The sequence below is a fragment of the Neolamprologus brichardi genome, chromosome 11 (assembly GCF_056152115.1).
Source record: "Neolamprologus brichardi isolate AB-2024 chromosome 11, ASM5615211v1, whole genome shotgun sequence".
NCBI classification, from domain to species: domain Eukaryota; kingdom Metazoa; phylum Chordata; class Actinopteri; order Cichliformes; family Cichlidae; genus Neolamprologus; species Neolamprologus brichardi.
Window position 1 is genome coordinate 27115001 of NC_142114.1, and position 23474 is coordinate 27138474.

At 38.6% G+C, this 23474-nt stretch overlaps 2 protein-coding genes across 2 annotated transcripts; both read right to left on the reverse strand.

The window, feature by feature from the left end:
• Nucleotides 1-6851: 6851 nt before the first annotated feature.
• On the reverse strand, nt 6852-10585 carry LOC148100695 (macrophage mannose receptor 1-like). The gene is made up of 7 exons (XM_087847839.1): nt 10562-10585; nt 10169-10217; nt 9206-9562; nt 8530-8868; nt 8016-8107; nt 6984-7074; nt 6852-6871 (listed from the first exon to the last, which is right to left on the reverse strand). The coding sequence occupies exons 1-7, from the start codon at nt 10583-10585 to the stop codon at nt 6852-6854; spliced, it is 972 nt and encodes a 323-aa protein (XP_087703965.1).
• Nucleotides 10586-17244: 6659 nt separating this feature from the next.
• nr1d2a (nuclear receptor subfamily 1, group D, member 2a) lies at nt 17245-23202 on the reverse strand. The gene is made up of 8 exons (XM_087848461.1): nt 22868-23202; nt 20409-20645; nt 20234-20322; nt 19987-20131; nt 19186-19886; nt 18894-19079; nt 18200-18410; nt 17245-18078 (listed from the first exon to the last, which is right to left on the reverse strand). Exons 1-8 carry the CDS (start codon nt 22896-22898, stop codon nt 17879-17881), a joined length of 1800 nt encoding a protein of 599 aa, XP_087704587.1. The 5' UTR covers nt 22899-23202; the 3' UTR covers nt 17245-17878.
• Between the last annotated feature and the right edge of the window lie 272 nt (nt 23203-23474).

Sequence of the window (23474 nt, forward strand, 5' to 3'; positions counted from 1 at the left end):
CATTTGGGTAAATTGCAAGGTTGTTCTGATGTGCATGCAAACCTCCACTAAGGATTCATTCAAATGTTCAGACCACATAATGTCAACCTGTAAAAAATCTATGAAAAATCCATATCACCTTACCGAAGACAATGGCGCCCTCGAGGCAGACATGTTTGCTCGCTCCACTCTCGAATGTCGACTTTCTTTTGTTTTTTGTGTTTTCTGTTCTTTTTGCACTCGACAAGTGTTGTGCACTGTTAACATACATAAGACAGGCACTACTAGACATCAGCAACTCACACAATCATCTGGATTCTACTATTTTCTTACCACCTGAGCTTTCAGCTTTACCACTGGAGCTTTCAGCCATCGTTCTCCCCGGCAGCCACCGCAAACGCCACCACTCCCAGAAAGGCCACAAAGCACCGAGTCCAAGTGAGCCACCCTACCCCAGGAGAGTGCTTCGGAGACGGCGACGCAAACGAGGCAAGGCTAAAAGCTCGGGCTAGCCGACCACCGCTACCCAGCCTCTTATTGGCCAACGTGCGATCCCTGGAAAACAAACTCGACAAAATACGAGCCAGGATCACAACACAGAGGGAGATAAGAGAATGCTGCGCTCTTATTTTCACCAAGACCTGGCTCTCAGATAAAGTCCTGGAATGCACCGTCCAGCTGCAGACTCTGTATACATTGGAGACCAGACCACAGGAGTTCTCAGCTGTATTTTAGCCATTGTTTACATCCTGCCGTGAGCTGACTCCGCAGCAGCGCTCGGAAAACTCCATGAAGTCATCAGTGCATTAGAGACATTTAGATGCTGCTTTTATTGTTGCTGTTGACTTCAATAAGTGCAATTTGCGGATTGTGCTCCCAAAATATCACCAACACATGGCCATTCATACCCGTGACAAGAACACCTTGGATCACGTTTACAGCAACATACACGGTTCATACAGGGCGGCACCACATCCCCACTTTAGACAGGTCAATCAAACCCTGTCATCAAACCTGTTAAACTCTGGACCCCAGAGACTGAGCCCATCCTACAGGACTATTTTGCTCGAACAGACTGGGATGTGTTTCAAACTGCTCTGTCAACATACAGGACTATGCTGAGTATGTGACTGAGTACAAAGCCGCGAAGTATCAGAATCAGAATCAGAAGACTTTATTTATCCCCAAGGGGCAATTAACAAACAACATTGAACATTGAAGATAATAATAAATGCACAGAATATACAGTATATACAGTTTTAAAATTACACAGTTTTAAAATTAAAGTGACTAAAGGTGAATAAATAACTGCAAGTGACTAAAAGTGAATAAAGTGTCAGTAGTGTAAGAAGAGGGTAAACAAATTCTGTCGCGGAGACCTACCTCAGCAAAATATGCTTCATCATATTTTCTAGGCTTTGGCTTAGAATGAAGTTGGTTTGGAAACATATTTGGCGATACTTTATTTTCTGCTTTGCGTTTGTCTGAACCTCTGCTTTCACCCTTACCTAACTTGGCATTTGTATATGGACAGCAAAGGAAGAATTTCATTGCACAGAGAAATGCTATTTCTTCTGTACACATGACAATAAACAGTTTGAATCTTGAATCAAATATGATAACCTGTCAGGATCCTGGGTCTCCTCACCCAGCGTTCTTGTTTTTTAAATGTTTGTTTGATTGGTTGAGTTTTTTTTTCTGTGTGTCCTTTAAGGTATCATTCAAATCCAAAGGTTTGCACAAGGCCAGCTCAGATATAAGGAAAGTACATGCAAATTAGTTTCTACCTAAAATCATCATATATCAAATTCTTGAACAGATTTCTGTTGCTTAAAAGAATTTAGATGTTGTGCATTTACTGTAATATAAAGATTAAGTAAAGATTATAAAGTTTCCTTGTAAAAAAAAATATGTGCTTACATTGAGTTTTCCTCATTGATAAAACATGGTAGGCATTAAATTGTTTGTGATTCAGGTCATTACACAGGTAAATTGTATTGAACCTGAGCACTGAAAAAACATTCTGGTAAGTTGCAAGTTTGTCCTGATTTGCATTCAAACCTGCATTAATGATTCATTCAAATGTTTGGACCACAAAATATCAGTGGTTGAATGTAGCAATAAGAAGGATCTTACTTAACGTCCTCATGCAGCCCTGCGATTTGTGTCTTGATCAAAATTCAAATTATTTTGCAGCATAAATAAATCAGGATTTTGATTCTACTCAGTTTAAGATTATTGCATTTTTGTTGCAGTTTTCCTTTTTTTTCAAATCACAGAAACAAACTTTCAGGTGACCACAACTTAAAGTTTAACCTCAAGCACAGATATTGCTTTAAAAATCCAGAGGAATGAGGAGATTTGTTAGAGAAGCTAACTGATGATGCACAGGTGTATCCTCACCTGATGGGTGTGTAAATGATTCGCTGCAGGAACGTACAGACCATAACAGAAGGACTCTACAAACAACTCAGATTTTTTACAGTTCTTTAAGATCAATCAACTGCATGATCAAACTTTCTACCTTTGACACACTGTGATAAAAAGTTAAGTTATCTTGTTACATATATTGAAGGTCTGTCTCATGTCAGTGTCTCTAGTTTTGCTTCCCCAGCTGTGTTTCCCTCCCGTGTCTCATTACCTCATTTTCCCTCAGTGTATTTAAGCCCTGTGTTTCTCTCTGTCAGTATCATGTCATACTCGCACCAAACTGTGTGTTCTGTCTGCTTTGACAGTCTAGCTTGTATTTCTCAGTTTAGCTAGTTTATCTCCATGTCCAGCAATAAGACTGCTTTTTTAGTTCACCTTCTGCCTCTGCATTTGAGTCTGTATTTAGGTCCTTCTTTCCTGTCTCCTGCACACAGCCATGATAAATGCATTAATGCATCAATAAAATAAAAATCAATCTTTAAATATACCTAAACACTTACAAATTACTCCTCAACTCCATCTCTTCCTTTCTCCAATCCGGAACCTTTAAATGCTGATCTGACCCCTGGGAACACATTTGCCCAAACACCCTGTAGAGGACACAAGTGAGTGCTCCACCCATGCGTGTCATGTTGGATTTCAACTCCTACACACAATATCTTCACAGGTAGATTTAAACTTTTTGCTAAATTTTGTATATTTCTCACTGAGCATCACAAGTTTGGAACTTTAATTACTTCCAGATGTTGAAGGGATGTTGAATTATAAAGTGCCTAATGATTAATATTTCCTGCACCAGGGCACTTACCCCCAAAATATGGCAGCTTTACAGTACAGTTGATATTAATAGTTAATAAACTAACTTATAATAAATAATAATAAATTTAAATGCACCAAAGCATGGTTAGGGGCAGTGGTGCAATATAATTGTGAATTCAGTCAGTTACTTTGCTAAAGTACAGGTTGTTTGCACCTGTATATGTATGCACATTTATATTTCTGTCATGCTGCTTTCTATGTCCATTCAACTGTATTTTCAATGAAAATATTGTACTTTGTGTTCAAGCGTATTTATTTTTAGTTTCTTAAAAGTCAAAATTTGGCATGTCTACCTTTACTCTTCAAAACAGCCTGAACTCTTTTTACCAGCTTTCTTTAGTTTTCTTTAAGTAGTCATTAGGAATAGTTCTCCAGGCTTCTTGAAGGACATTCAAAGTTTTTCTTTGAATGTTGGATGTCTTTAGTTCTTTTCTCCACCCCACACTGCTTTAATAATGTTGAGGTCCAGGCTCTTGGGAGTAGTGATGGGATTTCCGGCTCTTTTTAGAGATCCGGCTCTTTCGGCTCGGCTCACTAAAAAGAGCCGGCTCTTTCGGCTCTGAACCAGCTCTTCAGGTTGTTTTGTTGCTTTAATTATTTAATCATTAACAATAATATAAAATTATGCAGAAAAGGAATTACTAATGTAAAAAAAGTGGTTTTATTTATATATGTTTATATATGGCCCCTAGAGACAAAGCACGTACAAACTGTAAAGCATATACAAACTCCAAAAAGCACGTACAAACTCCAAAACACATTTCTAGCGTTTACTGAACTTCCAAAACAGAGCTACCCAGATCACTTAAATTACACAATTGAAAACATGTGTGTATTGTTTGTGTATTTATAGACAAGCACTCATATTTATTCAAATAATTTAAAAAAAAAAAAGTTCATTTACCTGTTACTACCACACACCAAATCCGGTTGTTGATACTTCCTGGCTTGTGTAGCCACTAGGTAACAAAAGCTCAACACTGCGCCCTAGAAACCTGGAGCACTTCTGTTGTCATTTGTACGTGTTTTGGACTTTGTACGTGCTTCTGAGTTTTTACGTGTTTTGGAGTTTGTACGTGCTTCTGAGTTTTTACGTGTTTTGGAGTTTGTACGCGCTTCTGAGTTTTTACGTGTTTTGGAGTTTGTACGTTTTTTGGAGTTTGTACGTGCTTTGTCTCTAAGGTCCACCATAAATATACTTTATTTATTCACTCCACATAAAATGTAATAAATAAATCATATAATACAAAAAACAACTATTTACATTTTAAACTTTTAACTATTTAAATTTTCAGCTTTTTCCTTTTAAACAAATTTAACGTGAAACAACACAAAACACTGCAAACCACAACACAATTAAATATAAATTAAAATATTAAAACAAAAAGAAGATGCACATTCTCTGTCATATGGGCCTGCATGATTTCTGAATCCTTTATCATCTGCAACTGAAAATAGCGGATGATTACTATACCTTTCTAATGTGACGTTGTTGTCCCTCGCTCTCGTTCTCTCTGGCTCTGTTCCTGTGCTACTGCGAGTGTAACTAACGCCCCTCCCCCCTCTGCCCAGCGCAAAGTACAGGCCGCGCGTGCGGAGTTTAGTGGAAAAAAGGGCGAGAGAGAGGGTGAGAGAAAGAAAAAAAACCTCACGGCTCCCAATAAGGAGCCGGCTCGCGTCGTTCACTTCAAAGAGTCGGCTCTAAGAGCCATTTCGTTCGCGAACGACCCATCACTACTTGGGAGGCTAGTAATGGTGATCCATGGTGATTGTTTTCTATCCAGGTAGTCTTTTGGCATTGTGTTTTGGATCTTTGTCATTCTGAAAAATGAAGTTGCTGCCAATCTGGTGCTTTATAGAGGTTTTCCTCTTGTGGATGGAAATCTGACTGTACTTTTCCGGATTCATTAGAAGCCACATGGCCTGGGGGTGGTGACCTACATGAAAGATATAAGAATATTGTTGAGCAAGACATGCTCATTCTCTCCTCAAGCCCTCTTGCAAAATATCACAACAAGGTCAGCATGAGGTTAGATTAGATAAGTATAGTTTCAGGTTATTTGATTATTATTTTGTGATTAATATCAGTTCGTACTGCTTTTGATCTGCTCCTGTTAAAGTTTTTTATTAAAATATCCTGCAATAAAGTTTCTAGTTTTCTAAGTGTGAGTAAAACATTTTGGATCATAAATTAATGTTTTAGTTTATGTAACTCACATCCATCCATCCATCCATTGAATTAACTGCTTATCCAGTTCGGGGCTGGAAAAAGTACACAGTCATTTGTACCTGGTGTTGATATAATATATAAGTTTAACCTGTGAACATTTACTTTTACCAAAATAAATTTAATCAGTGGCAAACCTTCACGTGTAGCCTTTTCATCAAACATTTCACTTCAATTTGCATGTATTGAAGTACCCCCAATTTAAAATAGGTAAATAACAAAACAAAATTCAATGATTTGCAGTGCAATAATCTCATATTTTATTCACAACAGAGCATAGAAACACATCAAATGTTTAAACTGAGACACGTCACTCTTTCATGAAAAATTATGACACATCTCAAAAAAGTTAGCATATGGCATGTTTGCTACTGTGTAGCACGCCACCTTCTTTTAACAACAGTCCAAAGAACCAGTTGATCCAGCAACTTTTTGCCGTCATACACAACCAGTTCTGACTGGGGAGTTGTATAGCCAGAAAGTGCTTATAGATGCTTAACAATGCACTTTAGATTAAGTGTATAAATAACTACACTGGATATGTGAATGTAATATATAAAAAACAAATACATCAGTGAAAGGTGGGGCTAATATTTTTGATTATTTCAATCCATTTTGTCACAGAGGAATCAGCGCTATCAAGTCATTTTGAACTTTTAATAGGATTTTACAGTAAGGAAGATTTAAGATGAATAATCATCTTAGTGTGTAACGAATCAATTTTAACTCATACCTGATAACCTATTTATGTTTTCATGAGGATAAGTAACAACATTGTTAACTATGGAAAAAATAATGACATCAATATTCAGTGTGACTGGAGAATTTAAATGGAGCACTGGGGTTTTTAACAACTGCGGGGAGAGTGGAGCTGGAAATTGACAGATGTACTGGTGCTGCATCTACAGTGATGTGGACTTTGTTGCTATGAGGAGAGAATAATGTGAAAACAAAGCTGTCAGTTTACCTGATGAACTAAATTTCTACCCTCACAACTGTATGGAACCATACATGCTGAAAGGTTGGGACTGATAACCAAGTCTCAGTAATCCACTAATCAGGTGTGTCACATTTCTCTAAAAGGGCACTTTGTGAACAACTGACACACACCAACAGCTTTAACAAAACAGCATTATTTGATGCCTTGGGGGAATGAAAATTGATCCCTGATGTATTACTTCAAAGTCACACATGTGGTGTCAAACATACTAACTTTAAATGCAAAACTAAAATGGTAAAGAGTTAAATGTTTACAATTCAGACTTAATGCACACAAATCATGCAGTTTTATACCTGGACTAATATAATTAACTAATAACAACTTGAAGAGTGAACAATTTAAAGTGATCCCTCTTTGAATGAACAGTGTTGTAGCACAGTCTTCTGGGACTTGATCTCACACATTCAAACAAGCATCTGAAATGAGACAAACCCATTTAAATATTCAGAGAAATTCTTGTGTGTGTGTGTGTGTGTGTGTGTGTGTGTGTGTGTGTGTGTGTGTGTGTGTGTGTGTGTGTGTTTGTACCATCAGTTTTCTTCGTGCTCTCCTGCACAGGCTGTTTCGTCCATTTCAGTTTGAAGTCAGTCACACCCTGCTTAGCGAGTGCTGCTTGCAGCTAAATAAGAGGAAAGAAGATAAATTGTGTTACTTTTTATTTCGTAGCTTTTTTGGGAGTGCACTTTTACGCCTGTCATATTTGTGTTTGACACTCACATTGTTTTCTTATCAGTACCCTTACTATAATTCGTGCCACCTCTAAAATACATGATTTCAGGAGTGGAGAAATTCCCCATATAATGCTATTTTTTTTTATCAGTCATTAACAGTAAGAAAGGATCCGAGCTGAATCTTGGTGTTTCAGCTTGGATCTTTTCTTACTGTTGAAACATGTTTAAATTATACAGCTTTCTGAAGGGTGATGGTAGCTGTCCTGTTTTACATGGAAGCAAACAGAGGTGAGAACATTTTTCACATTTTCTTTAAAACTAAAATTCATTATGACACATAAATACAAAGGATTTGGGGGTTTTTTTGTAGTTTGACAAATGAAAAAGATGATGGATGAAACACAAACACTGAATTTTTAAAAATGGAAACGAATGAGAAGTACATTTTGAAAGACCTCTATTTTTTCTCTTTTGAATAGTTGTTACTGATCATTAATAGGACAAAACTATTTCTTATCGAATTACTTGATTAAGCGATGACCTAATCGATAGATTACTCGATTACTAAAATACTTTTACAGTGTAAATCACAGTGAGATTGATGCTTTAGTTATCTAGTGGTATTAAATACAATGGAATTTAATTAAATTTCCCATAATCCATCTTTTCAACAAACCAGGATAAACATAGATGAAACATTTTGTGTGTGTGTGTGTGTGTGTGTGTGTGTGTGTGTGTGCGTGTGTGTGTGTGTGTGTGTCTCCATTCTCTCAGTCAAAGTTAATTTGATTGAGTTATTTGCGCAAAGTACAAAAATGAATGTAACAAAATCTTATGATCAAGCAGGACTAACGTGTTTTGTTGTTTATGGCACACACACACGGTATACCTGCTCCATCAGCGCAGCCTGGTTATCTGGAGTTTCCAGGTCAACATCAGTTTGGATATTCATGCTCAACACTGTCTTCTTTGTTTTTTGAACTACAGAAAAACAAATCATTTCAGAATAAATCTGATCAAATTTGACAAATACTTGGTTTAGAGGAAGTTATTAATACTATTTTAGCATATTATTAGATGTTCTTAGATTAAAATAGAATGTCTTCAGCATATACCAAAAAAAGAAATTTCCAGAACAAAAACAAATTCAGTGCACTCCTTTGACCTGAATGAACCTCATAGCTTTTATTATTGGAATTTCTTTTCGTATAAATTTGTCAATTTTTTGTTAGTCTTTAGATAAAGTGATTAAAAATTATTTGAAATATGAAGCTTAAGATTTCAAGAATTAAATGAAACAAAGAAGTGTATTATTTTCGTTATGTCTTGCTTTAAATGTTTTCTGGTCGTACCATCTCTGGTAACTGACTTGAATATTAAAACTAGGGAAATGTCATTCATACCATAGCAGAAGAAAGGATGTTGCTCACTACATGGTTCAGTGGTCCAGGTTCCATTTCCCACCAGTACGGCAGCACAATTATTCTCATTGTTAGGTTGTCCTGTTTTCCAGTTCACGAATGTGCTGATTTGTTTGGTTTCTGACCAAACCCAGACTGGAGAAAAACTAAGGCCAATCCACAGTGGTTCATATGGGTGAAGATCAATATTTGGAAATACACGCCTGACTTTATTAAATGTTACCACATCAGGGATTTGTGCCAGAGTTGAATTTTTCTTTTCACAGCTGATTTTGGCGTCATTCCAAGTCACATATGTCTTATTAACAATGTAATCATTGCCTGTTAAAGAAACATAAGTTATAGATTCCATTAGTAACATTATACATCTATTAATGATTAAATTTATGTTTTGAAAAATAGCCTGTGTAGAACAAACCTGTGGTTTAAATACACTACATAAATCATATGTCAGTACTGCATATATACTTTACTTCATTGTTATTTTAATGAATATCCATCAGGTTTGAGTTTCACCATGAGCTTTTTTCCAGTCTCTAACTAGAGTATAAAAAAAGTTGTATTTTTATGTTTTGAGCCTCTTTCTGAAAAATAAGTACCAAGGTCAATTTAATAGTGGAGTGAAATCTTACAACAAATAATCTTGATTGATACCTACCATTAAAACAAATGAAAAAAAACTTGTTTTCACATATTGCACTATCCCACCCATGGTAAATTGTGTACCCACAGTACCCAGTGTCAGAAGCCGGTGGTTCTTCATAGTACCACATGAAATATGTGGCTTGTGTTCCATCCAGCCAGACCCACCCTAAAAGGCCCACGAGTCCTATCCAGGCTTTGCCTGTGTATCCCCCAGCTGAGGTGTTCATCAGTGCAGTGTTGTTCTCTGGGTTAGTAATTTGGGCAAGTCCAGTGTACTCCATGATGCAGTAAGCGTTGGCCTCATCCCAGGTCTTATCCTCACTGATAAAGTAATAGATGTTTGGAAAGGAAGCAGTGGAGACACAGAAACCTGAAGAATGAAATAGATTTTTATTTGACGTTTTAAAAAGAAATACTGTTTATATTTGTTCAGAATGTTTGTATACTTGGTACTGCAGAAAATGTTACTTTCTACAGTAAATAATTTCCTCAGTAGATCCTATAATAGGAGAAATATGTCAGTGATGGTTCAACTTGTGGTGTAGATAGAAGACACTTTTTAAATTGTACTTATGTTAGTGAATCTGAACATTTCTAAGTTGATATGCGCTCCTGCGGTATATGGAGTCAGCATTCTATCAAACCATGATTTCTCAAATTAGAAAACACAATTAGCTTTTCGTTGAGAAGAGTGAAAAGAAAACTTTTCTGTCCCTGTGTTGTATTATTATTTATTTATTTTTACATTTAGTTAATTCCTTACTTTTTATTCATTTAATTATAGTCATAATATTGGAGCAACAGCGGTCTTCAAATTTCATTTCATAAAACTCTATGCAATATTTGGTCAGTTATTACCTCTCTTATAAAAAAAATCAAGGTAGAAACAATTTCTATTTGGAAAAGAACAGTGAATTATAATTATAATTACATACTGAACAAGAATTTAACAAACAGCACACTCCTGAAATATTACCTGAAAGCATGAGAAGGACTACAAACACATCCATGTTCACTTTGATTAACTGTGGAGAAAAGAAGTTCAGCAGAATTTATAAATTGAAAGCTATAATAAATATACAACATTCACTGTTACAATGAGAGTGGTTAAAAAACAAAGCGATTAGAAAGGACCGGAATTCTTACAGGTATTTAAACATACCACAAAATGTTTTGTGTCTTGTTTTCTTGAACGTTTAACCTGACACTAACTAACTAGCTTTAAATATATAATATAGAAATCTCCTCTATATTTTTGCATTTAGTTAAGGGCCTCGTGTTAATGTTTATACCTTAATATAAAACTCTATTACTACAGCAAATTCAAAAAGAAAGTTGTATATATGTAGATAGATAGATAAAAACTTACCACACTTCTTGAGTTACCAAACATGAACAGCTGCTCGTCACTGTGTGTTCCTTTCTCTCTGAGGTTGCTGTTATAATATAATGCAAATAAGTGGAAAGTTTAAATTTCACTTGTGACACACCCTTGATGACACTGTGAGGCTTTCTCGTGATCCTCCCATATAAACCGTGCTCTCTTTAGAGATTTGCAACTTCCATGATTTCTTATGAAAGAATTCTCTTTTTCACATTGGTTATAGTTGATTAACATAAGTATTCACAGCAAGATGTGACGCCGACATAAGTCACATTTTTTGTTTGAACTGAGTTTTACCAAAGTAAATTACATCAGTGGTAAAACTCCACATTGTATCTATTTAATAACAGGTGAAAATTTTATTGAAATTGAGCACTGAAAAAACTTTTAGGAATGTTGCAAGCTTGTGTGGATGTGCATGCAAACCTCCACTGATTCATTCAAATGTTCAGACCACATAATGTAAAAATCTATTACAAAATCCATTTTACATTACCAAATACGATAGCTGAAATGTAACAATATGAAAAGTCTTCAGAAGCATCACCTGATGTGTGAGGAATTTTGGAGGAAATTAAATTAAATTGGTTTGTAAATAGAGTTTGCATCATTATTTTTTCTTCATTAGTATTTTAAATTGAATCAACTTCAACAATTATTGCTATTATTTGTTTGTTTGTTTTTTAAAATTATTTGGGGGTCACAACCGAGTTTTTTAGTTAACGTAAGTAGCATCCGTCCATTGTTTACACATACACGTAAAACTAAGAACTACCAACTAAGAATTTGTAAAGTTATTATAATAATAACTATGATTATGAACATGTAAATATTACATAAGCTCATAGATGCTAAACATTAGTATTGTTATTGAGTGACAGTTTTATTTCCCTTAAATAAATATAAGAATAACATTTTTTGATCATATTTGTCATAAAAGAGGCTCACAAGAATAAAAATAAGACTACTGTGATAGGACTATGATTGCACTTAATTTTTTACTTAATTGTAGGTCATGAAAATTATGCATATATTTAACAAAATTATTTTCTCAATTATCATGAAAGTACAAACTGGAAACTCCAGAATTTTGTTCTATTTGGATAGCACAATCTACTAATATTGTTTTTAAGTACAAATTTTTAATACAATGTTTCATATTTGAGCAGTGCAGCATGAAAGTTGAATGACCTTTTATTCATTTTTGGGATTATTAATTTCATGCTGTAAAGTATTTTGTGCTTTATTTAGCTATTTTGTAAAATTTAACTATATATCATCTAAATATTTTTTTATTAATTTAAACTGTTAAACTATTGAACATTTTTAATGTAATGGTCCCAAAACAGCTCTTGATTTATTTTGATGGCAAAAAAGATCAGGGAAAATTTTAGGCGCTTACATTTAGTTTGTGAAATATTAATTTTCAAACATGGTTTGTGTGGAAACAATGACTTTAAAGTGGGCTGAAAGACCATTTTTCAAAAGAATGTATGCTAAAGTGTTTTATATGTAAAGCCAAAATTTCACAGCACTCAGTATAAATGTTGATGTTTTGATCATGAAAGGCTTCCTTTTCCTAATCACTTAATTTCAATAAAAAACATCATGACATCCAGAAATTGTGTGGAAAAGACTTTCATAAGCACTCGGGACAGGAGCTTGTGACTGCAGTTAGAGAAGGCTCTTCAATAATGCAATGTAGGACGTTGCTGTCGTGGATCTGCTGCACTGAAACGACAACATCATGACAAAAAGCCATAAAAAGCTTATGTAGATACTTTGCCATATGTGTATATATCATGTTGTTGCGTGTGGGTTATAAAAGAAAACCACAGATCTTTTAATTAAGGTTGTAATAAAGGAACATAGTACCCTGTCAGTATGAGATAAGCAGTTCATCGGTTGATGCACATTTTTCCTTCCTGCTGGAGTAATGATCCAAGTCAATTCTAAATTTGTATGACTGAACGTGTTAATCAAGGGCGTAGATTTGGTTTTGGCATTGGTGGGGACGGATGATTCAACCACTGAACCCTGCCCTGTTTCTTTTTTTTTTTTTTCCCCTTTTAGTCTTTGCTTCTTGATTAAAAAAAAGGAGAAATATACTGGCCTACATATGCTATTCTACATTCTTTTAAACCATTTAAAATTACAATTCATAGCTTTACATGTGAAATATATAATGTTAAATTACTATTAAACAAATGACTAAGTATTTTAGACTTTAGTTTACTTCAGCCATATTCCTTATAAATCAGGTGTCATAGAATAATAAAAATAGCTTCAAATACAGTCACGACAATAAAAGAATATGACTTTAACGACTTAACAACATTACTTCAGTTATAGTACACCAACATCTCTTACACATTAGCACTAAGGGAACACTGAATGACCTGGTGGGTTTTGTCCATAAAACTACTCATCTAAGATTACTACAAAGTAAAAGATCTCTCGGCAAAATTATGCAACATTTTAGGCGCACTATACAAACATTGCTGATGAGTCACTCATCAGTAATGTTTGCAGGGTGAGTGTATTTTTTTATTTTTTTTTTAATGGGCAAACTGCACTACCAGGTGGAATATTTGCAAAATCATAACTACCTCATGATATATTGTTTCAGAAATTAACCCTATGAATATGTCAGTGCCATTAGGATGAAATTATTGTGTCACCAACATTTTAACGTTAGACATATAATTTTAACAGCTTCTGTAAACTAATATCCTGGCTTGCTTGAGGCTGCCGTTTTCTCTGACAGTTTCATTCAAAATTAGAAACGCTACACTGGGAGACTGAGAGAACTAATAGCGCTGCCTGTTGTGCAGTTAGTTTCCAAAACACGTTATTCATGATTACATACAGTTTTAGACTGATGTGGGCCAAAGCCTAGCATAGCCTGTAACGTTATTGTGACGGACACATTTTATGAGTGAACTTGACTTTAAGTGACTTACAGGTTTCTTTGAAACACTTTCTTATATCCAGGTTCTTCCTTTTTGCTGCCTCCTCTCCTCCTGGCAGCGCAGGATTGCCGCTGCTAAAACTAAACAGGGCTCCCTGAAAGGCACAGCCAATCACATTGGCCATATTTGTCACATGAGGTAGGACTCCAGTAGAGGACGTAATTTAACTCCTTCTGCACCGCTGGGTGAATGAGACGTTGACAGATCGTTTTTCTTTACTCGAAGAGATCAAATTATTGGCGGTGACAATTCAATAATCGCTGGATATTGGTGGGGACATGTCCCTTCCGTCCATGCCAAATCTACGCCCTTGGTGTTAATGAATCCCAGGTTTTCTACAGACAGTTTAAGGATAGATTTGGGGGAATGTTTTAGGCCGGTTATGAGTGTATGCCAACCTCTCCACACTAAACTAAAGAACTGAACTAACTGTGACCTCTGAAAACAGACTGAAGCTCAGTAATATTTCACAGTAATATTTCTGTGCTTGATCTGAACTAATTTGTCAAAGGTATTTATGTAATTTTTTAAAATATTGCTTCCATATACTAAACATAATGAACTTTTCAGTCAACTAGTACTCTGCAATACAAGTAGAAATGTACAATTATCCCCACAGTACTGATTATGCTTCGTCTATTAAATGATAGCAGATACTATGATGATTTGGAGATGTCCTCAAATGTCATTTAAAGGAAAATTCTGCAGTGTTGTGGTCTTATTGGTCAGTTATCGTGTCCCTCTAAAGTTCAAGGTGGGAAAGAGCACTGAATTATTACTTGATGAACTAGAATTTAACAAATACCTCACAGCAGGAAAAGTTATGAATGAACACAGAAAATCTTAGACTTGCAAAAGTGTGATGGAAATGTTTACTTTTGAATAAATGCATATCAATGAATGAGCCCGAGGACATAACATCATTAATAAAATGAGTAAAAATGAGTGTGAAGCTTGTTTGTTTATTCTTAACTTGTTTTTTAATTGTTTGTTTGCTTGGTTGAGCTTTTTTCTGTGTGTGTGTGTTTGCATTCAAAGCTCCCTTGAGGTATCATTCAAATCCAAAGGGTTGCACAATGCCAGCTCAGACGTAAGAAAAAAGAAAGCTACAACATTCAAATTAGCTTCTACATAAAATCGCCATATATCTAAGCTCTCTTAAGCATATTTCTCTCTCAAGAATTTAGGTGTTGTGCAATTACTGTACTATATAGATTAAAGCTGGAGTTTCCTTGTAAAACTTGTGCGCTTACATCGAGTTTTCCTCATTGCTAAAACATGCTAGATATTTCATTGTTTGTGATCCAGGTCATTACACAGGTACCTGAGCACTGAGAAAACATTCAAGTAACTCGAAAGCTTCAAATCTCCATTAATGATTCATTCAAATGTTTGAACCACAAAATGTCAGTGGTTGAATGTAACAATAAGAAAAATCCTGGTAGTTTAGGATAATCAGCTGCACGATCAAACTGCCTGCCCCTGACACACTGCGTGATTAATAAGTTATCTTGTTACATATATTAAATTATTGTAAATGTCTACAGAATACCTCATAATAACAACATATTGATACAATAAAACAATTTAATCTTTAAATTATACCTAAAAACCCACTTAGTTATTTTCCTAAAGTACAGGTTGATTGCACCTCATGTATATTTCTGTCATGCTGCTTTCTACTTCTATTCAACTGTATTTTGAATTAAAGTATCGTACTTTGTGTTCAAGGTTATTTATTTTTAAAACTTTAAGTTTCAGATTTGAAACTACTCAAGCTTAAAAATCCAAATTTGGCAGCCTGAACTCTCTTTGCCATTTTTCTTGAATTTTCTTTAAGTAGTTCCCCGGGTTTCTTGAAGGACATTCAAAGTTTTTCTTTGAATGTTGGATGTCTTTTCTCCATTAAGATGACCCCACACTGCTTTAATAATGTTGAGGTCCAGGCTCTTGGGAAGCTAGTAATGGTGATCCATGGTAATTGTTTTCTATCCAGGTATTCTTTTAGCATTGTGTTTTGGATCATTGTCATGCTGAAAAATGAAGTTGCTGCCAGTCTGGTGCTTTCTAGTTGTTTTTGTTTGGTAGATGAAAATCTGACTGTACTTTTCTGCATTCATTAGAAGCCACAGGCTGAAATGAAGCCCAGGCCATGACAGAGCCTCCACTGTCTTTCCCTTCTTTAAGAATGGATTCTTGGGTGCCAGTTTATCTCACTAGGTTGATCAGGCGATCACATGCCGCAATGCTAAATGTACCAGCCTGGATTTGAGTCTGACCCAAGGCCCTTTGCTGTGCGTTATCCCTGACTCCATGCTTTCCTGTCTAATCTTCACTGTGTGTTATCCAACAAAATCATGAAAAACTGCCTCTTAAAACATGGGTTCTTGACAGCCACACTTCCACGGACTCCATTTTTGATGGTAAATGGCCTGCATTTGTATAGCGCTTTACTCAGTCCCTAAGGACCCCAAAGCGCTTTACACTACATTCAGTCATTCCCCCATTCACACACTGGTGATGGCAGCTACATTGTAGCCACAGCTGCCCTGGGGCGCACTGACAGAGGCGAGGCTGCCGGACACTGGCGCCACCACCATCGAACTGCAAAACTATAAACCACCACCACCAGTAGGCAAACATGGGGTCTTGCCCAAGGCTATTTGGCATGCAGCCAGGAGGCAGCTGGGGATCGAACCACCAACCTTCTGATTAGTGGCTGACCTGCTCTGCCACCTGAGCTACAGCCACCGCATGATGAGGATTCACTGGACTGTAGATCAATTAAAGAGCCGGATGCATCTCTGAGGTCCTTTGTCGTCTTGATGTAGTGGTTTGCCCCCTTGTGGCTCTAATGTGAAGTTTAAGTTATCTGAGTGGATGTGTGGTTTAATTAAAAAATTACAATGTTACTTTTTTCTTTGCAACATTCTCTGCTACTTTATGGACCCTTACCTTTATGAATCTAGTGCTTGAGTTCTGAAGCTGCCCTTCAGGCCAGACTTTTCCAGTCAGGGGTGAAGTCTACAATATTTCATTGCTTAATTACTGTCTCCGTTCCTACCTGAGGCAGTTCCTTTTAGGATAAATAATATTTTGTTTTTCAAGAGTGATGTTTCCATGTTTAAATAGAGACACCATGTGCACATTGCTCCATCTAGTGGTAGATAACAACCATTACATCCCCAAAATTTCTGGACATGTACAGTATAAAACCTTTTTTTTTTTTATTATTTAAAAAACAAAAACAAACACACACACTGCAGACACAAATTATTCTTCCATTGTTTTTATTTATACTATATCATATTTATATTCTATATTCCTCAGATATTTATATTTATTTACAGGTGGCAGTGCTGCCAGTAGAAGAAACATTTTAACAAAATGGCTGACAAAAACAAATTCAAATTCAGTGCTGGGCTGAAAACAGTTTGCCTTTTTCCACCAAACAGGTGGAAAAAGACAAAAACATTTGTGTGCTGAAAGCATACATATAAAAAAAAAAAAATTACCCTCTCCCAAAAGTGCAAATGTAGTGTTTTTGCTTCAAATAGCCTTATTGACTTTGCCCAGAAATCACTGGAAGGTGAACCAGCAGTTGGCATGGACATGAGTATGAAAACCAAATTTAAACACAAAGCATATAAATGTAGATTTAGCGAGTCAATTAACTGAACAGATGCTTTTGGGGGGGGGGGGGGGGAGGATAATAGTAGTTTTGCATTAATACAGCCATGCATTAGCAGCAATCTTCACACAATTTTCAATATTTTTCTGATAGCTTGTTTTCCTCAACAAACATGTAGCAGTCAAAAAAAATGTGTGTAAGGTACAGTATATGTCTATATATATATATATATATATATATAATCTCTCACATTCACCCGCTCATTAGAGAATACACTTTGGAATTAAATGGCTTTTGGAGGAAACATGTTAAAAAATAATCAATATCATGGACTAATTAGTTTCTATTCTATATTCTCATTAAGCCAGTTAAATACTCTTCGTGCTTTTAAAAATAGAAAACTGCATCGAACTGCAAAACTATAAACCTCTGACACACGAGCACTTGCGTGTGTTTGTGTGCAACAAGCGTAAGCTACGTCTTCTATAAATACAGTACATTTTTAATTGTTCTCTTTTCAACAAAAATAGAATAAAAAAAAACAAAAAACAGTTTCATACATTCTAGAAACAAACACACAACTGGGTTGGTCAGTTTGCAGGGAAAGGGGGGGCTGAGAGGGCATGGTAAGAGGCAGGTCCGGGTGAAGGTGTGTGTGGAGGAAGTGGAAGTTACACGAGTACCCGCTCAGGAAGCTTTTTAAGGGTGCACTTTGAACGAGAGTAGTTCCTCTGAGTGCATGTTGTTGAGCGAGCGCAGTTCAGGAAGTTTGAGCAGCAGCTTGGTGAATGTGGTGGCCGACTCGTCGCCGTGGTTCTGCATCACCAGGTTTCTCAGTGCTCGGATAAGTTTGTCCTGCAGAGCCTCCACTGATTTTAAGTCCTGGATCCCTGAGCGGTCTGAGCCGGAACAAAGAGAGAGAGAGAGGGCATTATTACTGGAGAACTCCTTCCATTGTGATAATACTGCAAGTTGTGCCGTTAAACTGTTGTCCATATATGTACGGCGTATGTTACTCACCAGCTGAGACAAGCACCACAGCGGTGAAGAGGCTCATTTCGTCTGCACTGAGCCGCAGCGCCGCCAACTTCTCGCTGAACTCGCACATGGAGTTGAGGAGCTCGCCGGCACCCAATGAGCGTAGTGTGTCAAGGCTGTAGCGTTTGCCACTCAGGAAGGTCACCGTCCGCTCGGCAATGTTGAACAGAGAGGCAAATCGAACCATCAGCACCTGGAAGCAAAGATGGGAATTCATTATTTAGACCATGACAAAGACTTTGATCAAGCCAACAGAAATAAACGAATAACTGCATTTCTCACTTTATAATGTAATAAATGCCTAATAGTCTCATCCCACTTTAAACCTTTGGCACCATACTTAAGAGGAGGGTCATTTCACTGCATACTGTAGTTGGTATAAGACCAAGAATCTGCAACTTTGCACTGTATCAATTTTTTATTTAAATTAACTGAGGTTCAGCTCCTCAAAGAATCTGACAAGAATTTACTGGTACACAGTTGAAACAGAAGATTCGATAAGCCTCTTTCATTTCTATCCCAACTGTTATCAGAACAAATATTTGCCTGTGCACACAGCTGGCAGATTGCTCACTGTGGCTCCTGTATTCCTGGTATTGACGAGCCTGCAGTGTCTGACTTCAAAGCGAGGACAAAATAACACGAGTGTTTGTGTTCAGCCTGTTTGCCTTCTTACCTCAAAGGTTCCAGCCTTCAGCAGGCCGACTTGATCGTGCTCGGGTAGGTCGCGGAAGCCCGGGATCCCTTTGGCAAACTCGACCACTTCTCGCACGGCTGGTGTGAAGCTCATGGAGAACTCCTCCCAGACCTCCTGGCTGGGCTTTCTGGGGTCCACGTAAGGTGAGGTGTTCATCGGGCACAGCTGGAAAAACAAACAAGAAAGATGTCAGTGTGATGAAAATTAATCCAGCTTTTCTTTTCATTGGACTCTGAAGACGTTCAAAGAGGGGAGAAATGAAATCACTCACCAAGTGTGCCCTGTTATTCACACAGCTGTTTGGTCCATTATAAACATGTGAGGCAGGTTGTGTGTGGAGCTCTGTCTGTTGTCTTTGGCTGTCTTCTGACTGTTCACAGCTAGGGGTGCTGTTGAGCTGCTGCTGGCAACCTCCCCTCTCCTCCCTGTAGGCCGGGTTGGTGACATGTTGGCCGCTGCTGTAAGGACAGTTCTGGTAATCTCTCACCACCACGCTGTTGTTCCAGCAGTTCCACCTATCCTGCTGCTCCTCCATTCGTCTTTCACACCCCATCTCCACGGAGACTGTGGCTGGTGAGGTCTGACCTTGCATTGGTGATCTCTGCTGGGTGAACGCTAAGGCATCTTGGTGCTGCCTGTTCAGTGTGACAAGTGCCTCGTCCTCACCGCTGTCCGATGAGCAGGATGAGCTTGAGGTGGTGTCCATAGAAACCACTGACTCTGAGTCCTGAGGGCACTGCGGGGAGGACGGGTTGGAACACGACGGCGAATCGGAAGCAGAGGAAGAGGAGGAAGAGGATGGAAAGGAGTTGGAGTCACTTGTCATGGCCTCCATGGGCAGCGGGGGGCTCTGGTGTCCTTGGAGCATGCTGTGCAACTGGCTGTTGTTGCTCATCATGTTGTTCATGGCGTTCTGCATCTCAAGCAGCATCCTCTGCTTTTCTCTTTTTGGGATACGGCCAAATCTAACAGCTGAGAGAGAACCAGTCATTAAGTTTACGAAGCTTTTAGCGTAAACATAAATCACAGGGTGTTTTTTTCTTTCTGAATGTAAATAAATCTTAACTCTCACCATCTCTAGACATCCCAACAGCCAGGCACTTCTTAAAGCGACACTGTTGACAGCGGTTGCGGTTTATCCTCATGATGGTGCAGTTCTCCATCTTTAGACACTTCTTATATTGGATGTTCTGCTGGATGCTCCTCCTGAAGAAGCCCTAAAAACAAATTCCCAAGATCCCCCAGTGATGAGCATGAGCCATGTGCACAAGAGGATGTGAATTTTACTTTAAATGAATCCTTCTAGGGATGCGTCTCACCTTGCATCCTTCGCAAGCGTGGACACCGTAGTGGAAGCCTGACGCCACATCCCCGCACACTTTGCACAGCAGCACCATGCCGTTGATTTCTTTAAAGAAAAAGATGAACAGGGGTTCACCACATGTGACACATAAATAAGCGTGCTGATCATAAAACGAAGGCTTTAGTGCTTACTTGTGATGCTGCTCTTTGAAGACGCAGATGAGCGGCCGGCCTTTTCACCGCCGTGGCCGCGCGGGCTGCCGTTCTTGGCTGGTGGAGCAATATCCACTACCATGCCTACGGCCCTGCTAGGCAGCGAGGGGCGGGAAGGAGTTGGTGACGTCGACAGGTAGCCGCTGCTGGAGCTGCTGCTCATGCAGGACTCTGGGCTGGGGGCAGACCCGGAGGAAATATAGGCAATTACACCTCCTGCAGACAGAAAGAAAGAGGACAAGAGGGTCACTTTAAAATCAGGGAAAGACTCTTTACTTATATATGGTCCACCCTAATTCTAACACAAAAGTGAACCAGTGCAAACACACAAGGTAAACACTGCTATCTGTGGACCTGTGATAGCCCGTTTCCATGTAAACCTGATACCAAGAATTATGGTGCATTGCAGCCATATTAGCAGATCCAAATATTTGTCTTTCTGACATACAAAACAACAAGCGTGCCAACTCTTATTGTGAAACAGAAACGGTAAGGGGAATAAAACAATAACACAAACATCTACAGTAGAAACAGGTGCCTCTGACACACCCAGGCAGCACAGCAGTCCAGCATGTGCTGTTCCTGGTTGGCTTATTCAATACTGTGATTGACCTGTTTTATCACCTCCAGTGCTTGCTGGTTGGATAACACTGTTACATAACAAGCCTGGGTCTCTGTGCCATGGGAGCGTGCTCCAATGACTTAACGACTAGACGGGGTCAGTGAAGCACCAGAGCAAGGCAACACGTGTAGGAGGCAAGTAACACAAAGGGAAAACATCCGCCGTGTGTTACGTAATGACATGTCCAGCAAGAAAATCTCAGCGGGCTGGCCCCGTGTTTTAGCCCCGCAGTTTTTATGGCAACAGATCCACAGACAGGTCTGCTTAAAGTGTTCATGAAAGTCCTTCAAATTTCAAATAACCTGTTAATTCCCTCAGGGCAAACGCCAGTTTGTTGAAGTGAATGAATGGGAAGTAGGGTGGTGCAGATGTTAAATGCCAAACATGCTTTGTAAGATCAAGTTCAAAAACACGGTTTACTGAGAAAACTGCATCTGCGGGTCTTCTGTAAAAGCTCTAGAGACCCTTCAGTTTGGACGCCCATGGCCTTTTTATGCTACTAACTTTAAAAGTTTTAAAGTATAAAACTAGTCGCTTGTTAAGAGCCAATATTGTATAATTCTGTGTAACTTCTACTTCTTACTTCATATACCTTATAAATATACTTTGAAGCTGTGTGTTGTAGTACTGAGTATGACTGGTGGCAGATATTCAAAACGTTTAAAAAAAAAAAAACTTGTGTGTTGTGCTACTTTTCACACAGCACCGTCTGCGCCAAGTCATTCTGGGTCACACCAGTGCCACCCCGTCTATAAACTCCTCAAAACGCCCCTGCCAAACATACTTGGGAAATTTCCACGAATATAACGTGTACGTGTGAAGAGTCGGGGTTTACTGGAATACCTGCGTGAAAGCTGAACTGTTTTTCTTCATTAACCCTTTCTTTAAAAAGCCCCTTGGTGCCAGAGGCCGCGGCAGACGATTACCTAACCCGAGCCATGACTGCTCTCTTTCACGGCCCTCCCACACGTGGACCTGTCATGAATTTCTGTGAAAGCGAAACGCCAGGAAGACAGGAAAAAAAAAATCTAGGTCAGCTCGCTGCTGTTTCTCCCCGGCTCACGTGTACCCAGCAAGAGAGCCTCGCGCCAGGAGAGCCGCATTCGGAGTGGATTGTGCAACACCCTACGTCACGAGCTTTGTCCCGACCAATCGGAGTAGAGCACCGCCGAAGCGTGCGCCCAAAAAGGGAACGCCCCTCGACCAATCAGAGCAGTGTTCCCTGGGAGCGTGTACACAGAGGCACATGGCCAGGATACGCTGTCCATGTGAGAGGGCTCGGGGAAGTGGAACACTGTTGTTGTGTCAAATGTAAACGACGCAGCGCCTCAGTGGCACTCCTAACCTCGTTTTAAAACACGGTAATACAGCGAAAATACGTCTATTAGCACACTTTAAAACCTGCCACAACTTAACGTAACACAAGTCTATAGAAAAAACACGATGGTGTTCAAACGTTAAGTCTGATTATTGCGTTAAAATACTGTCCACTCGCTAGGACGCCATTCATTCACGTCCTGCTGTTTAAAACACTTTAAATTCCTTATTATTCACTAAATAAGTGCATGACACACAGGTACACACAAGTACAAGTCAATGTCACGCATACCTTTAAAGGGAAGCCCGTCCACAACCGTCAAAAGCCCATATAAATAAACTTTTTTGTAATAAATATATTAAAAGCAGCTGACACCGTTAATCAAAAAACAAAAAACTCAGCAGCAGCAGTAGTAGTAGCGTCTCTGCACAGTGCATGCAATGGATGTGACAAGCTTAAATATCTATTACTTTAACTATTAAAGAAAAACAAACTTACCAGGCTTGGCTGTCCCAATGTCCTCAGGCATCTCCGATCAATGAATTAAGAAAATTAAAAAAAAAAAAACGTCCAACAGATATCTGACTAAATTCGCACAGGATTTATTCTGCCACTTCACAGATCAACGACTGATACTGAACTCTGATAGTCAAAGACGGTGCACGAGCTCACGTCGAGCTTCTATTTCGGAAAAATTCTGCAGGTCCAACTCGGTGAGTCATGAAGGCGCGTCTGAGAAAGAGCAGGTCGAGTATAGGCAGCTGAATAGGGAGGAACTCCCCCCTCTTTTTTCGCCGTGTTTGTGACTGCGGGTTCGTGGAGAGAACTAAATGTTCTCAATAGTGGGCTCGTCCATGTGACCCATTTGTCAGCCACGCCCCTCCGCCAGGGCTGCTCGAGCCACTTTAACCCAGTGACACACTTTCAGGACACTGGTGGGGGCGGAGCCAAGCGCCCCGTCGACGTAACAGAGGACTGGGTAACAGCGGTCACGTTGCAAAGCACAACGTGAAGTGGAGAAGCCCCAAAAAGCTCTGCAGTTCCTGCTGCGGCTGCAGGCGAACAATTATTCAAGTTTGATTGAATAACGCCTCTCCTTCCCCTC